The sequence below is a fragment of the Serinus canaria genome, chromosome 5, assembly GCF_022539315.1.
Source record: "Serinus canaria isolate serCan28SL12 chromosome 5, serCan2020, whole genome shotgun sequence".
Taxonomy (NCBI): Eukaryota; Metazoa; Chordata; class Aves; order Passeriformes; family Fringillidae; genus Serinus; species Serinus canaria.
In genome coordinates this window covers 4,593,504-4,617,119 of record NC_066319.1, presented here as the reverse complement: position 1 = coordinate 4,617,119, position 23,616 = coordinate 4,593,504, and the positions used below count along the sequence as shown (strand labels likewise).

Genomic DNA, 23,616 nt, shown 5'->3' with positions numbered 1-23,616 from the left:
CAGAATTTGATTTTTGCTCAAGATTGTACCTGAGCAAATGACACACAATTTCTCAGTGTGTTGTACTCATTGTTGCAGAAGAAGGGGAAGTTTGAGATTTTAGCTGAGTTGTCATCAAAAAATTGAAGTTACACCTTGTCAGTAAAAGGCAATACAAGATTTCAGCCTTGCCATCAGCAACACTTTATTCCATAAGAGTGGAAATGGTGAAATATTTGCTTTCTATGATCATCTGTAACCAGGTAGGTGTTCCCACAGCTGCCCACAGCTTCTGTCTCACTTTAATAATTTGGCTGATATTTAAAGAGGAGAAAAGTATCTCTTGAAAAGCATTTATACTTTGAGTGTATACCAAGATACAAAAGCTTGTGCCTTCAAAAACAACAGCTAAATTACACTTTAGATAATCCAGTTTAAAAATTTAACAAGTCCTCTTAGTTCTCTACTGCTCTGTTGTAGATGCTACTGCTTTACACACCAGGAGCCTTCTGACTTTAACAGGTAAAATAAATGTTCTATTGCTGCTCAATTCATGTTCTTGGAAGTCAGCAAAAGTATTTGCCAAAAGCCAGCACTGCTTCTAACCATGTGGCAATGTGTGATCTCAATCCATACCATGGATTTGGAGAGCTTCCTGCAGTGTACAGCTGCTAATGAAACATCTGGGGTTTGGTCCTGAAAGTCCCAAGCACAACCACAGCAGTTCCAGTGGCAGCTGAGAGGGCTCACTGCCTTCACAAAAAGGGAAGGCCTTCCTCTAAGACTTTCCCTGCCTCCATTTATTTAATCCCCAAATGCAGCATTTTCTAGGACATTTCTGTGCTGACACGTTCCTGAGATTAATTTTCTGTCACCAACATGTTTTATGAAAAATCCTTTCTTTAGGATTTTTCCCCTCCTGAGAAGCTGAGAGGCCTCAGGAACAAACTGCAAACAATGATTCTCTGCTGCTGTGGGATGCACCAGGGGGAATCTGGGATTGGTCTCATCAGGCTGTTTCCAATTAAGGGCCAATCACAGATCACCTGTCCAGACTGTCTGGGTCACAGACAAGACTTTGTTATTCATTCCTTTTCTATTCTTAGCTTAGCCTTGTAGTGAAATCCTTTCCTCTATTCTTTCAGTATAGTTTTAATCTATTATCTATCATAAAATAATAAATCAAGCTTTCTGATACATGGAGTCAACTTTCTCGTCTCTTCCCTCATCCTGGGACCCTTGTGGACAATACCACAATTTTCCATCCTGGCACATGCTTTAAAGGAAATGTTTGTGTAGCATTGCAGGGTTGGAGTCCTGAGTTCAGATCTCATGGCACTACAGCTGGGTCCCTTGCTTATCATAAAGTTCTGACACAGCCACTTTCCTAACTAATCTGATGGAGTGTTGCTAAGGTCCATAGCCATCATTTGCATACATATCCCAAGAGATCAGGGCCCTAAAATCTTTATTTATATTGTGGAGGCATGCAGATGCTGTTGGATGTATTTAAGAGCATGGACATACCAGTCCTAAATTGCTTTCAAGGCACTTTACTGCAGCAAATATACTTGAGCATATAATACCCAGATAAAGAAAAATTAAAATAATCTCTAAATGGCAAGGAAAGGATTACATTTATTACAAATATGACTGGGTTTCCTACACAACATCTCAAGACCTTCTTCAATTACTGTTTTTCAAAGGACTTTGTAATAAACTTTTATTATTCATATCATTAATCCTTCTATTTAAATGATAAATTTTTAATGTCTTGTTTTCCTTAGTCAAATAAAAAATTGGGGCAGCTTGAGAAATAACTGGCTTGGCATGTAGTGAAAGCTGTATCTACTTTTGATCTCCTGTAGTTATTTAATGGTTCAGTTCTGTGGAATATTATCTTTGCTACGGATCTGATAAAAAAGCACTTAGATATCAATATATTTATAATATTTATTTAAAGGCAGGATAGCTCTACTATGGCTTTCTGCATGACAGTAAAAAAAGTGTCCTTAACTCTCATTTCAGAACATAAACTTCAGATTTCAGGGTCTTCTATTACTGTCTGGCAATATATTACACAATTTTTTTATTCAGGAGATCTTTCTAAATATAAATAATTATTTAAAAATATTTTCCCCCAATATACCTTGAGTTCTATAGTCCTGAATATGCAGCAAGACTGCAGAGTCCCCTACAGGTACTCCCAGTACCTCCATGGTCCTGGATTTTATACTTTCTACCTACTTATCCTGCCTCCTGCAAACACCAACCCACATTCCAAAGCAATTCAGCAGTCAGAGCCGCTAAAGAATTACAAAGACAGACACAGCACTGTGTGACTGACCTGTGCAAATCAGAGCCTTGGGGGAGCTGAGAATTCACCCCCCAGATGGTGCTGCTCACTAAAACAAACAAAGTGAAGCAAAACCCCAAAACCAACCTTCCACAAAATGAAGCAAAACCCCAACCAACCTTCCACAAAACAAAGCAAAACCCCAAAACCAACCTTCCACAAAGTGAAGCAAAACCCCAAAACCAACCTTCCACAAACGAAGCCAAACCCCAAAACCAACCTTCCACAAAATAAAGCAAAACCCCAACCAACCTTCCACAAAATGAAACAAAACCCCAAAACCAACCTTCCACAAAGTGAAGCAAAACCCCAAAACCAGCCTTCCACAAAATGAAGCAAAACCCCAAAACCAACCTTCCACAAAACAAAGCAAAACCCCAAAACCAACCGTCCATCCAAATGAGCAAAACCCCAAACCAACTTCCACAAAAACAAAGCAACACCCCAACCAACCTTCCACCAAAAAAATGGAAACAAAACCCCCAAAACAACCTTCCCAAATGAAGCCAAACCCCAACCAACCTCCACAAAGTTAAGTCAACAAAACAACCCAACCACCTTCCACAAGTAAGCCAAACACCAAAACCAACCTTCCACAATATGAAGCAACCTCAAAACCGCCTTCCACAAAGTGAAACAAAAAAAAAAACCCCAAAACCAACTTCCACAATGTGAAGCAACCCCCAACACCAACCTTCCCCATGTGAAGCAAACACCCCGAAACCACCTTCCGCAACTGTGAAGCAAAACCCCAAAACCAACCTTCCACAAAACATAGCAAAACCCCAAAACCAACCTTCCACAACCCCATATCAGAAGGACAAGATGGCAGAAAGCACATAAGGGCATCCATAGCAATATTAAAAAAGGAAGAAAATGAAAAAGGCATTGGAGACAAATGATGAGTTAAAAAAAGGAAATTTGGTATGTTTGGAGAATGTGTCTGCATGTCACTAACACCAGCAGATATTCAGGCAATTCTGTCTTCTTGTCTCCTGGTCTTTAGTTCTTGCTTGTCACAGAAATCAAAACCTATTTGGAGCAATGAAAAAGGGTGGATCTGATAAAAAGGCTTGAAAGAGCTCACTTACTATGTTTTGCAGTGAACAGTGCCCCTGATTTAATAAATGAGAAAACAGAAGTCCTGCATGGCAAAATGCAGGATCAATTAATTAGTGCAAGTAACAGGAACAGAGCTTTGCTTCATTCAGTTGCCCATGCTACATTTTACAGCCCTTACCCCACTCAGGGGCAAAAAGTGAAACAACAGCACATCAAAATTAGGAATCTTATGGCAAAATATAGAAATAATGTCATCTCCAAACACATCCAAGTCTTCTTTCAGGCCCTGAACATGAAAAATGAATCAATACATTTTTGGCTTCCTGAGAGAATTCACACATCTAAAATAAATTAAAGAATGGGAATAAATAAAAATCAAGATGGCAAGTAAACTGGGGTTTACATTCTGCACAGAAACAGGAAAACTTTAGAAATACACTGTAATAAAATTTTTAAAATGAATAAATATCCAACTTCAAAGCACAGGTTGCACATCATTTGTACAATACAAACTGTATAGCAGCAGGCAAAACCTGCAATTTCATTTCTATTATGTTTACATCATAAGCTATGATATCCATCCCATTAGGATTTTACATTTTTCTAGACCTCCTAGCATTTGGGAAAAAAACTTGAGAGAAAAAAATAAAACAAGCACCAAAACTTCTTCAGTAAATAATATATACATTTTAATCTTTAAATTATACAGGGTGGGGTTGTTAATCTGCTTGACAGAGATCCAGACTTGCTTGCTGCAGTTGAAGATGTGTGATATAGTACGCTAAATATACTGCAAATATCTAGGCACAGTATGGAGCTGAAGGGTCACCTTGGCCAAGCTAAATTGCTCTTGGTATTTATGTAACACTCTTACTGCCTTTCAACAGAATTTTATGCAAGTCAATACCTTTTTAAAAAAGCTAGGCAATGTGCTTCTGCTATTTTTGGCTGTAAATTCACACAGAAACAATTTCATGCAGCTCTACAGAAACTAGTTTCACCTTAAAATCATGCATTTGTGATGATTTTTCACTTATTTTCTTCCATTTGATCTGCAGTGGGAGTTAGACTTTAAACTTTTCTGTCTACCCTTGTGATTTTCTGGGGGGTGTTCTGCCCTAGCATGATAGAAATGTGAAGGAAGATAAAGCATGAAACCACAAAATCACAATATTTTCCTGCCAAAGTCTCATGATTCAGAGACACAATTATTGCTATTATGACAGCCCAAACTAGGGGGTTACAGTCACAAACAGAAAGGCAGGGGAGGAAGGCGCAACTGGAAGGAAGGGGAGGAAGGGGGGGCCCGCACGGAGAGCGACCGAGCCAGCACGAGCGATCAGCGAGCTGAGCGAGCGAGCGAGCGAGAGCGAGCGAGCGAGCGAGCGAGCGAGCGAGCAGCGAGCCAGCCAGCAGCCAGCCAGCCAGCGAGCAGCAGCGCGAGAGAGCGAGCCAGCGACGCGAGCGAGCAGCGAGCGAGCCAGCCGACCGAGCAGCGAGCGAGCGCGAGCGAGCAGCAGAGCGAGCGAGCAACGAGCAGCGCGAGCGGGCAGCGAGCGCGAGCAGGAGCGAGCGAGCGCGAGCGAGCAGCGAGCGAGCAGTCGCGCGCGCGCGAGCGAGCGCGAGCGCGCGAGCGGGCGAGCGAGCAGCGCGCGAGCGAGCGAGCGAGCGAGAGCGAGCGCGCGAGCGAGCGCGAGCACCGAGCGAGCGAGCGAGCGAGCGAGCGAGGAGCGAGAAGAGCGAGCGCGAGCCAGCAGCGAGCAGCGAGCGAGCGAGCGAGGAGAGAGCGAGCGAGCGAGCGAGCGAGCGAGCGAGCGAGCGGCGAGCGAGCGAGCGAGCGAGCGAGCGAGCGCGAGCGAGCGAGCGAGCGAGCGAGCGAGCGAGCGAGCGAGCGAGCGAGGAGCAGCAGCGAGCGCGCGAGCGAGCGAGAAAGCGAGCGCGAGCCAGCAGCGAGCGAGCGAGCGAGCGAGCGAGCGAGCGAGAGCGAGCGAGCGAGCGAGCGAGCGAGCGAGCGAGCGAGCGAGCAGCGAGCGAGCGAGCAGCGAGCGACCGAGCGAGCGAGCGAGCGAGCGAGGGAGCGAGCGAGAGCGAGCGGCGAGCGCGAGCGAGCGAGCAGCGAGGAGCGAGCGCGCGAGCAGCAAGCGAGCGCGAGGGAGCGCGAGCGAGCCAGCGCGAGCGAGCCGAGCGAGCGCGAGCAGGGAGCGAGCAGCGAGCCAGCGAGCGAGCGAGAAAGCGAGCGGGAGCCAGCAGCGAGCAAGCGAGCGAGAAGCGAGCGAGCAGCGGCGAGCGAGCGAGCGAGCGAGCGAGCGAGCGAGCGAGCGATCGAGCGAGCGAGCGAGCGAGCGAGCGCGCGAGCGCGCGCGAGCGCAGCGAGCAGCGAGCGAGCGCGCGCGAGCGCGAGCAGCGCGCGCGAGCGAGAGCGAGCGAGCGCGCGCGAGCGAGCAGCGAGCGAGCGCGCGAGCAGCCAGCGAGAGCGAGCGCGCGATCGCGAGCGCGCGAGCGAGCACCGAGCGCGCGGGCAGCATCAGCTGATCATCGCAGCGCGAGCGATCGCTCGTCTAGCGCTAGCAGCGAGAAAGCGAGCGCGAGCCAGAGCGAGCTAGCGAGCTGATCTCTATGCGTCGCGAGAAGCGAGCGCGATCCAGCAGCGATCGAGCAGCGAGATCAGCGATCGAGCTACGTATGGCTACCTATCTGAGCTCATCAGCGAGCTATCAGTTATCTGAGCTATCGAGCTATCTATCTATCTATCTATCTTTCTTTCTTTCTTTCTTTCTATCTATCTGTATTTCTCTCTCTCTCTCTCTCTCTATCTATCTCTATATACATGTATACATATGTACATTTGAAAACTCATTTTGTTGCTCTCCCCTGTTGGATTCAATGAGCAGCTAATAAAATTCTGACCCAGGGAGGAGGCATGTCTAATCTGACATTCATTGATTAAAACAGTTTCACAATGTTGGTATTAGTGAAATGACTGAATAAATTTCTTCTTATTACATTTTTCCTGCTAGAACAGCTGTGTCCACAAATTCATGACAAGGTTGTGGTTGGTAGAGGAACAATTCTCTTCCTGCTGTGTGAGAATCGTTGCTGTTTGCTGTACAAGCACAGAGACACTGCTCTACACAAGCAGAGCAAAACAGATGGTGAAATTCCAGCGCTAATTCAAAGCCAGACTATTTGATCAGAAAGGCATACAGATATCAGTACAGATAAATAAAGATAGTAACAAACTTAAAAACATATAGGTAACCATTGGTATTTTTCATTCTAATTGCACTTAACTGGTCATAGATCTGGGTAACAATGAATAATAATAAAAACCACCTTTCATTTAGACCAGGAATAAAGATCTTGCAATTTAAAAATGCAGAATAAGCATCCTATTTGAAGCCAGAATAATTTTAGCTTGACCTAGTGACTGAAATTTCAGTTACAGACATTCCTTCATGGCGAAATTTATGCCAAGGAGCTGAAGAAGAAATTTTGTATTTTCAAGAAGAACTAGAATGTATATGTTTAAATACTTGTAGACCTCACACCAGGAGCTACAACATAGGAGAGGTGATACATAAAAAGTTCTAAGACTTAAATGAACACATCATGAACTAAATGTAGCTTGACTGTAAAAGGGACTAAAGAAACTGAAGGTATTGGGCAAAAATCTTTAAGTACTCCACAGATGTTTAGGGATGGGTGTAGAAGTTTTAGATTCTATATAATAGAAATGAATTCTTTTATTGCTGGTGAGCTATCAGTTGGACTTACAAGTGCTGGAACCCAGGACATTCCTCTGGCTGCCCTGGAAGACTCCAGACCCTGGCAGAGGCTCAGAGACCTTGGCACAGAGTCAGACACCTGTGCCTTGGATTTTAGCCCTTGGAAACAATTCCCAACTTTGTGTGAGGAGTTACAAGCCACAGGAGTTTGAATAGAATGACAGTGAATTTATAACAGAGTGAAAAAGTAGAATTTTGGGGATTTAGAATGGGGGTTCAAGAGGCAAGAGGGAGGGATCTGGGCATGTCCTGTCCTTCTCCTTCTTGTCCTCCAGGCTGTAACTTCCAGTACTTCTGTTCCAGAAGGCAAGTGTATTTTCTGACTAATTATAAAACCGTGAGATCTTTTATTCCCATAAATACAAATTTTTTTAAAGCCATTCTACAAACTACATGTAATGGCAGAGTACTCCTAGGACCCTTTGCATTAAGTGATTAGTGAAATATTAAGCAAGTAGTTGTCATTATATAATCTTAAATGAATGAGGAAAATGAAATAAAAATGCAGCACTATAATCAGAAGACCTTGATTTTTAATATCTCTACCTTTCAAACCTTTCCATTGCTCTTGATTCTGTGCTTAATGATTCCTCTGGTAAATATGAAAAATGAAAGGCAGTCTGAACTCAGATTTCATTGAGATAGTGACAAAATTCATTACAAAGACCTGGCAGGGTTTACAAGGGAAGGAGGCAGCTGTTGGACATAGTGTTTACTAATTTATTTCAACACTGTTTCTTTAATCACATTTTCCCCAGTAACTCTAGCCTAAGATTTTTGGCTTGACAGTTGATGTGTCCTTTTCCTTCAACATTTTTGGCTGTGGCCTGGATTACAGGCCAGTGTGTCCTTTGCCAGGGCTGCACTGAATTCAGTGGTGATGTATTGGCATGACAGGGAAAGCCATTTCCATGCAGGCTGTTAAAAATAAAATCTGCATCATTCCATGTGTTTGGAAAGAGCTTGACTCACCTATTTAAACAATAAACAGTAACGGGGTGGACAGCAAAGTCAGGTGGCACTAGGAGCAGTCAGCAATGATGACACAATAGCAGATGCTAAATGATTCCCTAAGGAAATTTACTGTCCTTTAAAATTATATCTGTTCAGCTCTTTATTATCTAAAAACCAAAATATGCTGAAGGTTAATAGAGAATAAGAATGGTTAGAATTCTGTCTGGCTGACTGGATTTCAGAGTCATTTTTTTCATTAGTTTTTTTTTTTTTTACTGTAATGAATGTCTGTGTACTAACAGGCAAAATCTGGGCTTCTCTTACACTGGCTACCAACGTGCAAAATAGGAAAGGGCTGAGTCACACATTTATAGCTCCTTTTTTGCTGAATTTCTGCTGCTGAGGTCATGGATGAAAGCATTATCTGAGAGGTTTTATACAAGGGCTAAAATGGTGGAATGAACTTTCAAGGCGCCTACATCAAGAATTGTATAGATAACCTTTGTGGCAAAAATTATGAGACAAGATGTCCACAGGAGTTTCTTCTGTCCTCAATGTGTATGAGGATATTAAAAATTCACAGCATAAAGTAAGTATCAGTGATTCCAAAACCTTTTTTTAATGTCTAATGCCAGAATGAAGTATGGATCATTTCACTTCAGATTTCTTCTAATAATCATTTGCTTAGCAGTAACTCTAGACGCCTTTTTAAAATTTATCTGTAGCTAAAACACAAAGAAAAGGAAATAGAATTAATTTGGTTTGAAAACATTCGGTTTTGTTGAATACTCATGCATACAATAAATATTATTACTAGATGAAAAAACTTGTTAGGAAGTTTTTATAAGTCAATTATCTATATTAGATTATATTTAATCCTGTAATTTCATATTCCCTTATTAACAGCTACATTTTTGGATCATTTTTTCTCCTAGAGCAAGTTCAAATACCTTGTACTTTGTAGATGCAGAGCTCAAGGATTGCTAGAGATCTGGGTGCATGCTCTTGCAAATCTATGCATATATAAACTACATGTAAAAATACATCTTCTGCTTCATTTCTCCACCACTTCTGAAGCCTTAAAAGAGGCACCCTCCATCCTTCACTGCAGGGTGTCACCGACATGTTCTAGGAAAAATCCTTTCCTTAGGATTTTTCCCTCCTGAGGAGCTGAGAGGCCTCAGGAACAAACTGCAAACAATGATTCTCTGCTGCTGTGGGATGCACCAGGTGGGTCTGGGATTGGTCTCATCTGGTTGTTTCTCATTAATGGCCAATCCCAGCCCAGCTGTCCAGACTGTCTGGGTCACAGACAAACCTTTGTCATTCATTCCTTTTCTATTCTTAGCCAGCCTTCTGATGGAATCCTTTCTTCTATTCTTTTAATAGAGTTTTAACATAATATAGATCATAAAATAATAAATCAGCCTTCTGAACATGGAGTCAACTTTCTCATCTCTTCCCTCATCCTGAGACCCTGTGAACAATGTCACAGCAGGGAAAGGAACTTTTTTTTTCTAGGACTATTAAGGTACTTAGCAGCATCTTCAGCTGTGTGTGGGAGGTCGATGTTACAACACTTAAGAAACTGAAACCATCAAATAAACACATTCATCCAGCAACACTCTTCATTTCCTACAGCCATCATAAAGGAAAAAGCAATTATCCACGGGATAATGAACTCTGAGTAACATCACTGCTACCCAGAGCAGCAATAGCACACACCAGAATACATCCATAGGCAATTTCAGTCTTTCCAAAGGAGTGAAGCAGCTCTTCCAGTTACAGACATGAACAGCTCTATTTCCAGGAGGACAAAGCAAAAATGCCCAGCTCTGGAAGAGGTACAGACCCCAGGAAGAGCAGCTTGGTGAATCTGGAACCCTTCTGAACCATGACCTGAATTCCATAAATGGGCTCACTTGGAGAAGGGCTTTTCCTTTGGGGGCTTTGACTTTTCTCCCTCAATTCTGCTTGAAAAGAGGCTTTTTTAAATAGATTTAAGTATGGTAAAAAAAAACTTTTTTAAAAAACACCTCTACTTGCCTGTGTGAAAAATGTGTATTTTATGATTGGCCTTTTGCAAATATTAAAATGAATTTTATATGTGTTATGTTAGAAAGTGATGCTGTATTAATTTTCTTAAGCAGTGTGTTAAATATAGTTTTAGGCTATAATATAATGTTAAAATAGAAATTATGCTATGTAGGATACTTTTTTAAAGAGAGGGCTCACACCAGAGAGCAGCCACAGGACACCTGAATCTTTCAGAGAAAGAGAATTTATTGCCCCATTATCAGGAGAAATGAATTTCTTCCTGCCTCCCTCTCTCAGGATGAAGCTGTCAGGATTCAGAGTTGGAAGCTGACCCTGCCCAGCCAGAATCCTGTGTGTGAATGGAGTTGATGCACCATGGATGAGCTGTGTGAATGTGCACCAGGCTGTTGCTTTGAAGGGTTAATCCTCTGTTAATGTGGGGCCTTTTTCGGGCTTATTTTGCCCAGAAAGAGGCACCTGGACTGTCTGTAACTCTTTGTTTCTATTGTCTCATATTGTCCTAATCCAAACTGTCCAAATTTTTACTATTATAATTATATTTATATTTTTATAACCATTTTATTAATATTAAACATTTAAAATTTTAAAAACAAGTGATTGGCGTTTTTCACACCTGTTTATTGAAGTCCCTTCTAAACAGTTGCACTTATAAAAAAATTACCTGACAATACAATAACGTGGCAACAGTTCCACCAACAGATACAGAATATTGTCTTTCAAAAGATATGAGAGAAAAAGGACTTAATAAATAATTTATGAATTACCCCCAAATATGTAATGATTGAGTATTTAATAGTAACTAATTATATCACTCCACTGCTTCAAGCACTCAATTTGGGCACCATCCAAATAACTTTCAAGGATTTGAACCAAAATACTCTCAATGTTACAAGTTGTTTGTTGCAAATGAGTGTCTGCTTTTCCATTATATGACAGCACATTCCTTCAGACTAACCAACATTTAATTTCTTATTCTGCATTTTATCTATTATTGTTTTAAGGCAGTAAGTAGTATTTTATATTGCTCAGGGCTAAAATGAACTTAAATGCCTTGGATTTAATCCCTAGTTCATTCCTCAATTCTTATGCCTTATGATTTAATACAATACTTCTAATCAAGTTACTAGAAAATTCCTAATAATGGCCAAAATGCTCAATGAATCTTTTCTTTATGAATATTTTCCAAACCAGATCTTTGCTCAAATCAAAGAAAAGGATCTTAACTGTTTTAACATGAAACAATTTTAACTTCCTTTAATGTTTCCCACTTGGCTGCCCATACACATATCAAGGCAAGCTCTGTAAGATTAATAATACATATTTTATAAAGATTACATGCATTAATAATTTCAAATAAATCTTCAATATATCTCTGGGTAGCAAAACTCCCTTGGGAGCACTTTCCAAATTATACTCTGTTTTCTAAACTACTTAACATGATCTGTTGGCTCCTCTGCACATTTTCTGTGTTCATTTACAGAGACAACCACAGAAAAAATTGATATTAAAAAAAAAAGGAAAATGGGGCTACTAATGTGCAACTGCAAAACCAAATAAATTCAGTTTAAATGTCATTGCTCACATGCACATTTTTTTAACAGAACATGTAACAAACACATCACTTAGGAAGGTCAAAAGATGAAAAAATTATTAGTATATTTCTGCTAAATGCACCTTGAACTAAAAATAGAAATAGTGTACATTTTAGCAATCATCTCTGCTGTCAGGCAAAGAAACCCCCCAAAAAAATGAAACTTAAGAAAAATCACTTGATGGGAGTAGGTGAAAATCATAACCTCTAAAATGTTAGATGTTATTATAAAATAACAAATATTTTTTTCTAAAATAATAACACCTGAAAAGTACTTAAGGGGCCTTCTCTGTTTCTGGTAGAGAAAAAGCTTGTCCAGAAATCTGCTGAGCAGCACAGCCAGCTGGAGGCTGCTCTGTTTGGGGTCCTGGCTTTAGACTGCAGCAAAATCAGATAAATGGATGGATGCTGCAAATGCCAACCCACAGGTCCATGCCAGACCTTCCACCATCCCTAACAATCTGGATTTTGATGGTATTTAAAACATTTCTTAAGAAATTTAAATTCTGTATATACATGCGCCTTTTCAGCCACTGTCAAGCAGAAATCCACAGGATTTTGAGACATTTTATGTAATAGATTATGGGAGACTTTATTGAAACATCTGAGAGGGAAAGAGCCAATTAAAAAGGGTATTTGGAGTGAGTAATTATGGAGTAATTGTAATTTACAGGCAAAGAGATCTGCAGTTAACAGCCACAAAAAGTGCAGCAATAACCAATTAACAGTTAGCACTTTAACCCATCAGCAGATTGCTAATTTCAGAGCTGAACCCTGGGGTGATGGGCTACTGACACTCTGCAACAAAGAGGAGTGAGGGCAAACAGGGAATGAAATGGAGACAAAGATTGTGCCTCTAAAACTTGGAGGAAAAGGATATTTTGTGTGTGTGGGTGTTGGTGGGGAGGGTGGTTTAACAGAATAAATAAGAGATACCAGGTACTTATTTCCATTTCCCTGGATTGTATTCAGCTGAATAAAAAAAAACCCTCTAAAAGTAATTTACTACCAATGTAATGTACTAATAATAAAGACTTCTGTAGAGTAAGTAATAAACCCATAGAGCTTTAGGTTTCAATTTCATGGTCTCTGGTGTTAAATGTTTTCCAGCATGTAATTAAATTTTTTTAAAAATTAGGAACAGAAGAAAAAGGGCTGTAGAAAAAGTTCTGTGGAATCTTTATGAGGCAACAGCAAAAAACATAATCTAATGTAAATTTCAGAAATAAAAGTCATGAGCAGGAGTTGCCATAACCTTGTGAACCACCATTAACATCAATACTGGATTACAGCTGCCATCTAGATGATCCTAATGAGAATAAACCTCTATTAGCCCAAAGGCAGCCATGAAAAGCAGAACAGGAGAGACTTACATGAAGAAATAAGTTGTGTGTTTGCAATTTAATTACCTTCTATCTATTTCAAAACAAAATTCTTTCTCCATTAGCCTTACAGAGACTCACAGTACCTGACATTTCTGAGGTAAGTATCATAGGAGACAGGTATTCCTTTGCCTTCGAAATTAAATCCTAAAACAATGGATAGCATCATTTTTCAATGCCATTTTATTTTTCTAATCTTTATTCTTCCAATATTTCTGCATTGGGAAAGGTTTACATGCTTGCATGTCATTACTGCACAGCACAGAATGTGTCTGACTCCACTCTCAGCAATTGCCTTTTCTTCTTTTTAATTGTAGTTTTCTGATCCCCTGGTTAGACACAGTGATCCACAGGGGACTGAAACTGCAGGTTTTGGTGAGACCATGAACTCTGGCAGCAGCAAAGCTGGAGGCAACAGGAGCTGGTAAGGTCTGAGGTACCAGAGCTGACTCCTAAGACATAAATAGAGCACAAATCCATGCACTGCCCTCAACACTCCTGCTGTCCCTTAGAGCTGGCCACAGATAGAAACACAGGGAAACTGAGGCAGGAAAGGACCTCTCAGAGCAAGTCCAACCACCCAACCACATCTAGATGGTTTTTATATTGTATATCTAATATAAAACCACATCTATAATGTTTTGTGCCTGTTAGGTTTTCTTTCTGATGAAGTGATGAGGGCACATGTTATTTTTACCCCCAGCTATGAGCATACAACTATTTTCAAATAATAACCCTAATCACAGAATTACTGGATCACAGAATTAACCAGATTGGAAGAGACTTTGAGATCATCCAGACCCCTTCCATTCAGCCTGTATTTTCTGCTCTGATACAAGGAATCTGATGTGGCATTCACAGGTTGTCTTCCAACCTAAGCTATCTACAAGATGGGAATGGGTGCTGTTGTTTACAGTTTGAAGTTCAAGTGCATTTCCACTCTTAGAATAGGGCAGTTCACAAAATACACAAAGCCTGCAGGGAGCTTATCAAGAAGAAATTAATTTGGGGAATACATGGAACAATGCTTTTCCATTAGGAAAAAACACTATGGACACAATCTATCCCATATTATTTTGGTATCACTGTGTTCCCCATGATTTTTGCATTCAAGCTCAGTACTGGAAACAGAATTTTCTTGTTTCACATTTGATTTTGGTTTTGATTTTGGTTTTTTTTGCCATTAATTTTCCACAGTGCTGCTAAAGCTCATTTTGTTGTGTTTGGAGTACAGGTACATTTACACAGCCCAGCCAAAGATATTATCACAGTTTTTGGTTTGCTTGATGTTAACCATCTCCAGAAAATAATTAATAGAATTAATAGGAAGAGGAATTAATAATTAATTAATAATTCCTCTTAATTAATTAAGAGGAATTAATAGAAATGGAGTAAGAATGCAATCTCTCCACTAGCTCCACAGAAATTCAGAGTTTTTTTTGTCTTGCCAAGACTAAGTGCAGAAAATGCATCCCAAGCTCTCCAGCAGCAGTGCTTTGATTCTCTGACCACCCCAAGCCACACTTCCCATGGCCAGCAGCCCAGTCAGTGTTATGATTTCCATCCCTAAACTGCACTCTTTCACTGTCCAGGTCCTCAGGCATTCATGTGGAGGACAAAAAGGAAAGCAGAGTTTCAGTCCTCTTTTGTTTTCCTTTTTCTCTTTCATCACCACCCCTGTCATGGGAATGAGGCAAGAAAAGGGCTGCAACAAAGGGCAGATCCAGCTCTCAGCTAGTTTGGAAGGATTTTCCACTGGCAGAACAGAGAAGAGTTATTGACATTACAGTGCAAAAGAAAGGTTGTAATAAAAGTAATAGTCAATAACACAGGAAGATAAAAATGCCATGGTTAAGGATTAATGATCTGCCTTGATTTTAGTTGTGCCACTGAACTTGTATGCACAGAGCCCTGAACCCATTTGTCAATGTGTACTTTCAGCACCAGTGCTATGACAGGTACATGACAGGCAAAATGGCTCTGAATTGAATATTAGTGCCAATTAACATGGCAAATTCTGTCTTTTATATTCTTATTCTGCAAATATTAATTTATTGAGGACATGTCAAAGAGCAGACCTCAGATTTATACTGCTTTTGATCACTTTAAGATCACTTTTTCTTGATTTAAATGTAAAACTTTCTCATTACTACGCAATTTTCCAGATTAATGAACTATCCAGAACAACTTTATTTTTGCACTGATTCAGGCATTTAACAATGCCCTGCTTTGCACACATTTTTTAAACCTAATTTATTCTTTTTCATATCACATTCTCTAGGAAAAAACAAAATGCCCAAGTACTTTCTTTTCAAGAAATGTGGCAACTTGCTTTCCTAGTTATCCTTTCCACACCAGATTCTTGTGCTGAATCTCTCTAACAAGCTCTCAGGTATCACAGTTACCAATAATGATTACAAATATACAGCCCTCTTATTTGGATTTTTTTTTTAAATGAGGGAGCAACCCCATCCCAAGGAATAATTACCCCCAAGTGGTGCAGATATCATGCACTGGATGATTTATCCTTCCATGGATTTGAAGTTTGACATTTTAGAAAGTAACTTTCAGGCTGGAAGAGAATAATTTAAAAATGTTTACTGGACAAATTATCATTTGTTGCCTGAAGGTGAAAGTGCTGCTTATCAGACACGACAAGACCTCTAAGTGCTGCTCATAAGTTCCCATGTTTATGTATGATAACACATTTAATTAATCACAAACACTTACATTCCCCCCAAATACTGGCCTGCTGTATCAAAATATTTGCACAAATCTAATGACAATGAAAAAGAGAGCTATACATCTTTTTTTTAGAGTTAATTGGTGTTTGTCAAGGGGGAAAAAAATGCCAAAGAGGAGATATAAAACAAAGGGTGTCATAATAAAAAAACACCTATACAGCTCAAGTGCAGAGGGTGACTGACTGTGATTATCAACTTTTTTCACAGTAGCAGATTTCTTTAGTTTTGTAATCAAAGAAAATCCACAGATCTTTAATAATAAAAAAAAACCACCTATACAGCTCAAGGGCAGAGGGTGACTGTGATTCTTTACCAACTTTTTTCACAGTAGCAGATTTCTTTAGTTTTATAATCAAAGATAATCCACAGATCTTTCATAATCACCTACACAGCTCAAGTGCAGAGGGTGACTATGATTCTTTACCAATGTTTTTCACAGTAGCAGGTTTCATTAATTTTATAATCAAAGATAATACACAGATCTTTAATAATAAAAAACCACCTATACAGCTCAAGTGCAGAGGGTGACTGACTGTGATTATTAACTTTTTTCACAGTAGCAGATTTATAATCAAAGCTAATCCACAGATCTTTAATGATAACCTCTACAGCTCAAGTGCAGAGGGTGACTGTGATTCTTTACCAACTGTTTTCACAGTAGCAGATTTCTTTAGTTTTATAATCAATTATAATCCACAGATCTTTAATAATCACCTACACAGCTCAAGTGCAGAGGGTGACTGTGATTCTTTACCAACTTTTTTCACAGTAGCAAGTTTCATTAATTTTATAATCAAAGATAATCCACAGATCTTTAATAATCACCTACACAGCTCAAGTGCAAAGGGTGACTGGCTCTGATTCTTTACCAACTTTTTCCCAGCAGCAGATTTAATTAGTTATGTAATCAAAGATAATACACAGATCTTTAATAATAAAAAAAAAACACCTATACAGCTTAAGTGCAGAGGGTGACTGTGATTCTTTATCAACTTCTTTCACAGTAGCAGGTTTCTTTAATTTTGTAATCAAAGATAATCCACAGATCTTTAATAATGAGGGGTCAATGTGTGGAGGAAGAGGTTTGCAGGCCATTGTTCTTTCAGACATTTTCATGGCCCATGCCAAGGGCAGAGAAATAGGAGAGCTGCCTGTTAAGAGGCAGTTTAACTTGTTCCAACACTCCTGGATACAGAGGACTCCAGGCTGGTTTCTCAAAAGGCCAGAGCACTGAAGTACTGACCCATTTTACCAGGTACATTAAACACAACATCTATCATGATAATTGAAAAAAAAAAAAAAAAAAAGGAAGTAAGAGAACTCTGTATTTCAGTCAAATGTCAAAAATCCTTATTCTGTATTCTCATGTCCCTGTGTGTAACATCAAGGAGACCCCAAATTCTCCCAAGGCTCTGACCCTAGACCAGTGTTGAACAGACACATCCTGGCTAGCTGGCCCTTATCCTTCAGTACCTCTCTCAAGACAGAGGCATGGACACTTCCAACCTGAAGCAAAGCACAATAACCACAAGATAAACAATTCTACAGTTCAACAATTATTCAGGAACAAGGTGCTCCTGAGATCCCAGAGCCCTGCTCAGCTTGCACAGCCTGCAAAAGAAAAGTCTGCCATCCTGTAAACACAGATCCAGTGAGCTTAATCTAAATGAACACTATCTAATAATTAATGAGATGCTAATAATTAATAATGCTGCTAATAATTAATACAGTGCTATTTTTCCAGAGGTAATCATTTTTGGGAATGATGGTTTCTTCCTGCAAAACAGATATTAATAAACCAACAATCCTAATTTTAAGAGTAGCAATGTGATAGCTGGTTTTATAATTATATTCTGCTTTCTGAAATGGTATTTTAATTACATATAGAAAGATTACTAATTTTTGGCTTCAGTAACAGTAAATACATCAGCTGCCATATATAAACTGCAAATTGGCTATGGGTTAGCAATTCCTATTTTTATTTCAGTTTTGTAATGAAAGGAGGACACTGAAGAGTCCTTCAGTCATTCTTCTGTACAACTTCCTTTTCACTGAAATTACAGATTTCTCCTAGATCTATCTACTCAATCAGTTGAATTCAGGAGCAAAATGCAACACTGCAGGTGAAAATTACTGGGACAGTAGTTAATCAGTGTGAATCTTGACTGTGTTATAACATTTGAATTTATTGACTCAAACCAGTTTTCATCTTTTTCTTTCCTCGTGCTTTCTCTGAAACTGCCCCTCTCATCTTGCAAGACTGGAATATTCCCTATTGTCAAGTTCACTGATCCACTTTGGCCATTTTGATCTGGGTGTCCCAGATTATTTTATGGTTTTTTACATAGTTTTTTTATCCACTGAAAGAAACCATGATGAGCAATCCCATTTTACTGTTTAGTGCTGTCTTACCACAAACTCACCTTCAGTGCCTGGCAGGTGAATGATTCTGTGAATTAACACCCTCATTTATTTTAAATGCAAATCCATCCTTACTGTAGATTTGTCATGCAGACATGATCCATGTACCAAGTGATGGAATTTTGTTACTCAGTAAAATGTAGCTGCTTCCCAACTAAAAAACCAATTTATTGACATCAGAAACAGTCTTGGAATTATCATCGAAATTTATCGTGATCTTCCAACGAATGTGAAATCCTCCTCAGTCTCAGTTTGATGGTTTTACAGGACAAGATGTTAAGAAATAAACCCAGCCAAGAGTGAAACCATACCTTGGTGCTTGTGCCTTGCAGTGGAGCTCTGGAGGCCCTGGCAGAGGGGGAGCTCAGCCTCCCAGCTGGTTTGGGGGAGGCGAGAGTGGCGGCGGCGGGCTGGCTGCGCTGCACGGAGGACAGGCAGAGCTGCACGGTCTCCTTTAGGGCTTTCAGCTGGGACTCCTGGGGAAAACAAGGAGCCATCACTTCTCTGGGATGGGCTGTGAAGAGCACAATGGCTCACCTTCCCCATCTGTGCTAAACCAAGCCCTTCTGAGCAGCTGCTGCTTTTTTACACTGATGGAAGGAATTAGAACTGTCCAAAGCAGCATTTTGATGGGATTAGGACACTGTACATTACACACCAAATTAGGAAGTCACTGCACTCTCTTCCCATCCCTTCAAGCATAGATTATTCAAATAGTACTTATTTATAATTTTTTTTTTAAAAGAAAAATACAATTTACCAAATATCATACAGCATCCAGCCTTTTATGCATAATATCTACAGAGAAGTCGTAAGTATTGCAAGACACAGACTTTGCATGGAGTTTTGTCTATAACATTTCTAATATTTGGTATTTTTCCACGTTATAGATAGATTATAATCCAACTAAAATGGCTCCCCTCATGGGCACATTATACTTTTGCACTTATATAAAAATATAAGTCTTTTTAACACTTTAAACTATATTTGTCCAGACCCACTACAGTCCACTAAGCCAAAATAAAAGTTCTAAGTGGTGGAGTGCTTGAGACTCATGTTAGAACATTTGTATTTCACTCCCATAAACATAGATATATTAATAAATATAATAATTTATATATTTAATATATTAATTTTTATATATAAAATAAAAGGCTGTAATTGAAATAAGCTGAGAGAGCAAGAACAATGAGATAACTACAGCAGTGAGGAAATCATATTTTAAATCTTTATTTCACCAAAGCCAGACCTGTCAAACGTTAACCATTGAGGTAACTTCTTACACTCACTTCAGGGGGAGTTAGCAACATTTGACATTAAAAAAACACCTAATTTCTAGTTTTTTTTCTTTTTATTAAACATGCACCTGTAAATACAGAACACGTTCACGTTTCAATCTTTAAAGATTTTTTTAAAGGTACATAAATCAAGGGGTACCATGGCAAAAGCTGGTGGAAAACATATGTATATATGGTGGAAAATGTGTATAAAACATTACACACTACATATAGAGTATTTAAAATATTTAGTATAAAATAAAAATATGTCATAGTCATTTAATCCTAAGCAATGGCATACAGAACGTTTTAGTTTATTTTCTTAGCAAATATTTTTGAGACCATGACAAATTTTCTGTTTTAAATCAGATACATGCCCTGCTTTCAGTTCAAGGGAAGTTTATCTCTTAACTGGAAAAAACTGAGTGTTTCTTAAAAAAACCAAACAAAGCCAGTTAGTAGAGTGTATTTCAATAGTAGGACAAAAGACAACACTAGAAAGAACATTAATGCAGAGCACAAGAGGGAAAATTACAGAAAGAGGAGATGGAACATGTTATCACCTGCCCTGGCAACTCAGGTTCTTGTTAACAGATCTCCTGGGGCAGATTAGAGTGAAATACACAAAATTATCTGTGGTTTTTATATGTATTTTAGAACAGCTTGGCTGCAATGGAAAGGAAATATGTGTTCTGGTTATTACCTACAGTAATGTATCAATGTAAAGGCATGGAAATAACACTTTAAAAAGGGAAGGGAGAAAAATAAATGAAAAAGGAAGGAAGGACGGACGGACGGAAGGACGGACGGAAGGAAGGACGGAAGGAAGGGAGGAAGGGAAGAAGGAAGGAAGGAAGGGAAGGAAGGAAGGGAAGGAAGGAAGGGAAGGGAAGGAAGGAAAGGAAGGAAAGAGGAAGGAAGGAAGGAAGTGAAGGAAGGCAGGAATGGAATGGAAGGTGAAGGAAGGAAGGTAAGGACGGAAGGACAGTGAAGGACGGAAGGAAGGAAGGACGTGAAGGTAAGGCATGGACTGGAAGGACAGGAAGTGAAGGCATGGAAGGAAGGAAGGAAGGACAGGTAAGCTGAAGGAATAAAGCAAAAAGATATCACTAGCCACGGATCCAGTCAGAGACTCGACTGTTACAATTTTGCTGTCCCTTGGTCAGTGATATTCCCAGTCTTGTTTCCCTGGAGATGAGGGAAAGCCCACAGAACACAGAGTTCAATGTTTGGGCTTATTTGGGAGTACCCAGGGTACCTCTCTTGAGGGAGCAATTTACACTGTCTGGTGCAACACTGTGGATAATGGAAGGTCCCAGAAAGAGTCTGGGGACACTCTGGGAATCTTTGATGGGTTATTACCCTTTCCAAGACATGAGAGCTGCCTCTCCCATCAGCACAGCTGAGCCAGCTATGCCCCATCAGAAGGGACCAATACCCTCAAGCCCATTGAGTGTCCTGTGGGAATGGGAGTGTCCCCATACCTTCCCTGGGGAGAGGAGTTTTACCACTGAGCCACTCACAGAATCACTGGGTTGGAAGAGAACTCCAAGACCATGGAGTCCAACCCAGTCCCAACAGCTCAGCTAAACCCTGGCACCCAGTGCAACATCCAGGCTTTGCTAAAGACACCCAGGAAAGGGGACTGCACCACCTCCCTGGGCAGAACATTCCAGAACTTTATCATCCTTTCTGTACAAAACTTTTTCCTAATATCCAACCTATATTTCCCTTGGTGCAGCCTGAGGCTGTGAGCTCTGGTTGTGTCAGTGCTGCTGCAGACAGAGCCCAGCCCCAGCTGAGCACAGGCACCTTTCAGGAGCTGTCAGAGTGATGGGAGCACCCCTGAGTCTCCTTTTCTCCAGGCTGAGCACCCCCAGCTCCCCCAGGGCTCCTCTCAGGGTTTGTGTTCCCAGCCCCTCTCCAGCCTCGCTGTCCCCTCTGGATGTGCTCAGTGTCCCAAGGTCCTTCCCAAACTGAGGGCCCAGAGCTCATCTGCCAGCTCCCTCATCCCCCTGGGGTGGATCCCATGGATTTATGAACATCCAAGCAGCTCAGCAGTTCCCTGACTGCCTCCTCCTGGATCACAGGGGCCCATTCTGCTCCCTGACCCCATCCCCCAGCCCAGGAGCACGGCTGTCCTGAGGATGAGCTGTCTTCCCACTAAAGGCTGAGGCAAAGAAGGCATTGAGCACCTCTGTCTTCTCCTCATCTGCAAGGAGTTCCCTCCTGCATCCAGTAGAGACCAAAGGTTGTTCTCACCCTTCCTTTCACCATTAATATATTTGTAAAAGCATTTTTTATTATCCTTTACAAATGTTGCTAGATTTAGTTCAAACTGAGCTTTGGCCTCTCTAATTTTTCTCCTACATGCCCTAGCAACCCCCATAAATACTTCCTGAGAGACCTGACCTTCCCAAGATGATACATCCACTTTTTATTCCTAAATTCCTCCAAAACATCCTTGCCCATCCATTTATCCATTTGACTCAGGCCCCCTTTAATTTCTAATTGGCAGCAGAAGGTACTAGCATGCTTCTTTTCAATGTAACATGCCTTTAATTCCAACTTTTCCAGTTGGTGGCTGCACAGACAGCACAAATCCCCATTTTCTATGGTTAAATGGGCAGAAATTGTAATTCTGCAGGATGATATGGACTCAGTCAGTCTAGTCTGATATGACCTCAGTGCTTCCTGCAGATTGCACCCATCTGAAATCACTCTCATCCTGAAATCTCTCATCCTCTGACTTCTTAATCCTGCCATCCAGTGCTCATTCTTCCTTGGCTGCAGCCACTCCAGTTCTGCCAAACCCAAGGCAAAGGAAGAACCAGTACATTTGTTTCCATCCTGTGCAAAGCATCGTTCAATATTGACTTTGCTGACAGCAGATCTATAAATGAACCTCATGAGGACACAGGTGAAGGAAACACTGTTGGAAGCAGGGATGGAATCTGACAGAGCTCTCTATAACCTTGCACAGATGGGGATGTGGCCAAAACAGGCTTCCTGCTGGCCAAAATACTGCCCACAAAAGAGGCATGTCTTCATATTTCCCTGGTCTATTTGTACTCCTGTCACATGGCAAGATCCACAGAATCAGCAAGATTCATCTTTAAGACCACCTGTCAACACAGCACCATTTCAATCACCCCTAAATGCAGGTTTAGAGGTGATTAAATCTTAATTAAATCCAGATGCCTCTCTGACACTGCTAGAGGTGTTACTGCCCCCACCTTCCAGGGCAGATTATTCCAATGCCTCACCACTTCTGCAGGGAAAATAAAATTTCTTATTTCTAATCTCCCCTGGCACAACCTAATGCAATTCCCTCTCAGCCTTTCATTGGGATGTGGCAGAGGAAACCAACCCCTGCCTCAGGGCAGTTTCCTTGGGCAGTTTCCATTCTTGCTATCTGGGGCCTGCTGATACAAAATCTGTAACCATTCCAAGGGTCCATGGAGGGAAATAGAAAACTGCTCTGGTGTAAATGAACTTATGGCCCACACTAAGTCTACTGTCAGCACAAACTATAGCTCAATAAATATCTAAATCTACTAAAAATCAGGGAGAAAAAAAAATTTGAGCTGTTTTTATTTTGTTTCACCAGCCTCTTCTTAAATAACTTTGCAGATGGACTTAACTTCCCATACCATAATCAGTTCCACTGATTTCACTCTTAAATACAATTCAGATGCAACTTAGCATGCACCTAAACAACTGCAAGGCTTTCATTTGTTTTTGGTCAAGTTACACCAAAACACCCCCAGGTGATACAGGCAAACACTTCTTACTTTGTCAAGGGCTGCGTTTTCCAATTTGTCTTTTGCAACTGATAGTTTTTGCTCCAGGTCTGTGAGCTGTTGTGCCTGTGGGAACCAAGAAAAAAAAGCTGATGCAACCTCCAATGCATTTTTTTCATGTGAGAGAGAGCAAAGAACAGAAATTTTTACAGGTAATACATATGGGTTGAGTCAGATTTGCTTTTCCTGAGGGGAAAAAAAAAA

General features: G+C 40.6%; 1 protein-coding gene across 1 annotated transcript in view; it reads right to left on the bottom strand.

The window, feature by feature from the left end:
* The window catches only part of LUZP2 (leucine zipper protein 2), a 125,010-nt gene that overhangs the window by 5,649 nt on the left and 95,745 nt on the right, over positions 1-23,616 (bottom strand). Inside the window, exons 8-9 of the mRNA XM_050975281.1 lie at positions 23,404-23,478; positions 18,644-18,808 (exon numbers count right to left, since the gene is read on the bottom strand). Coding sequence (XP_050831238.1) covers positions 18,644-18,808; positions 23,404-23,478 — 240 coding nt within the window. The remainder of the gene's footprint in view (positions 1-18,643; positions 18,809-23,403; positions 23,479-23,616) is intronic.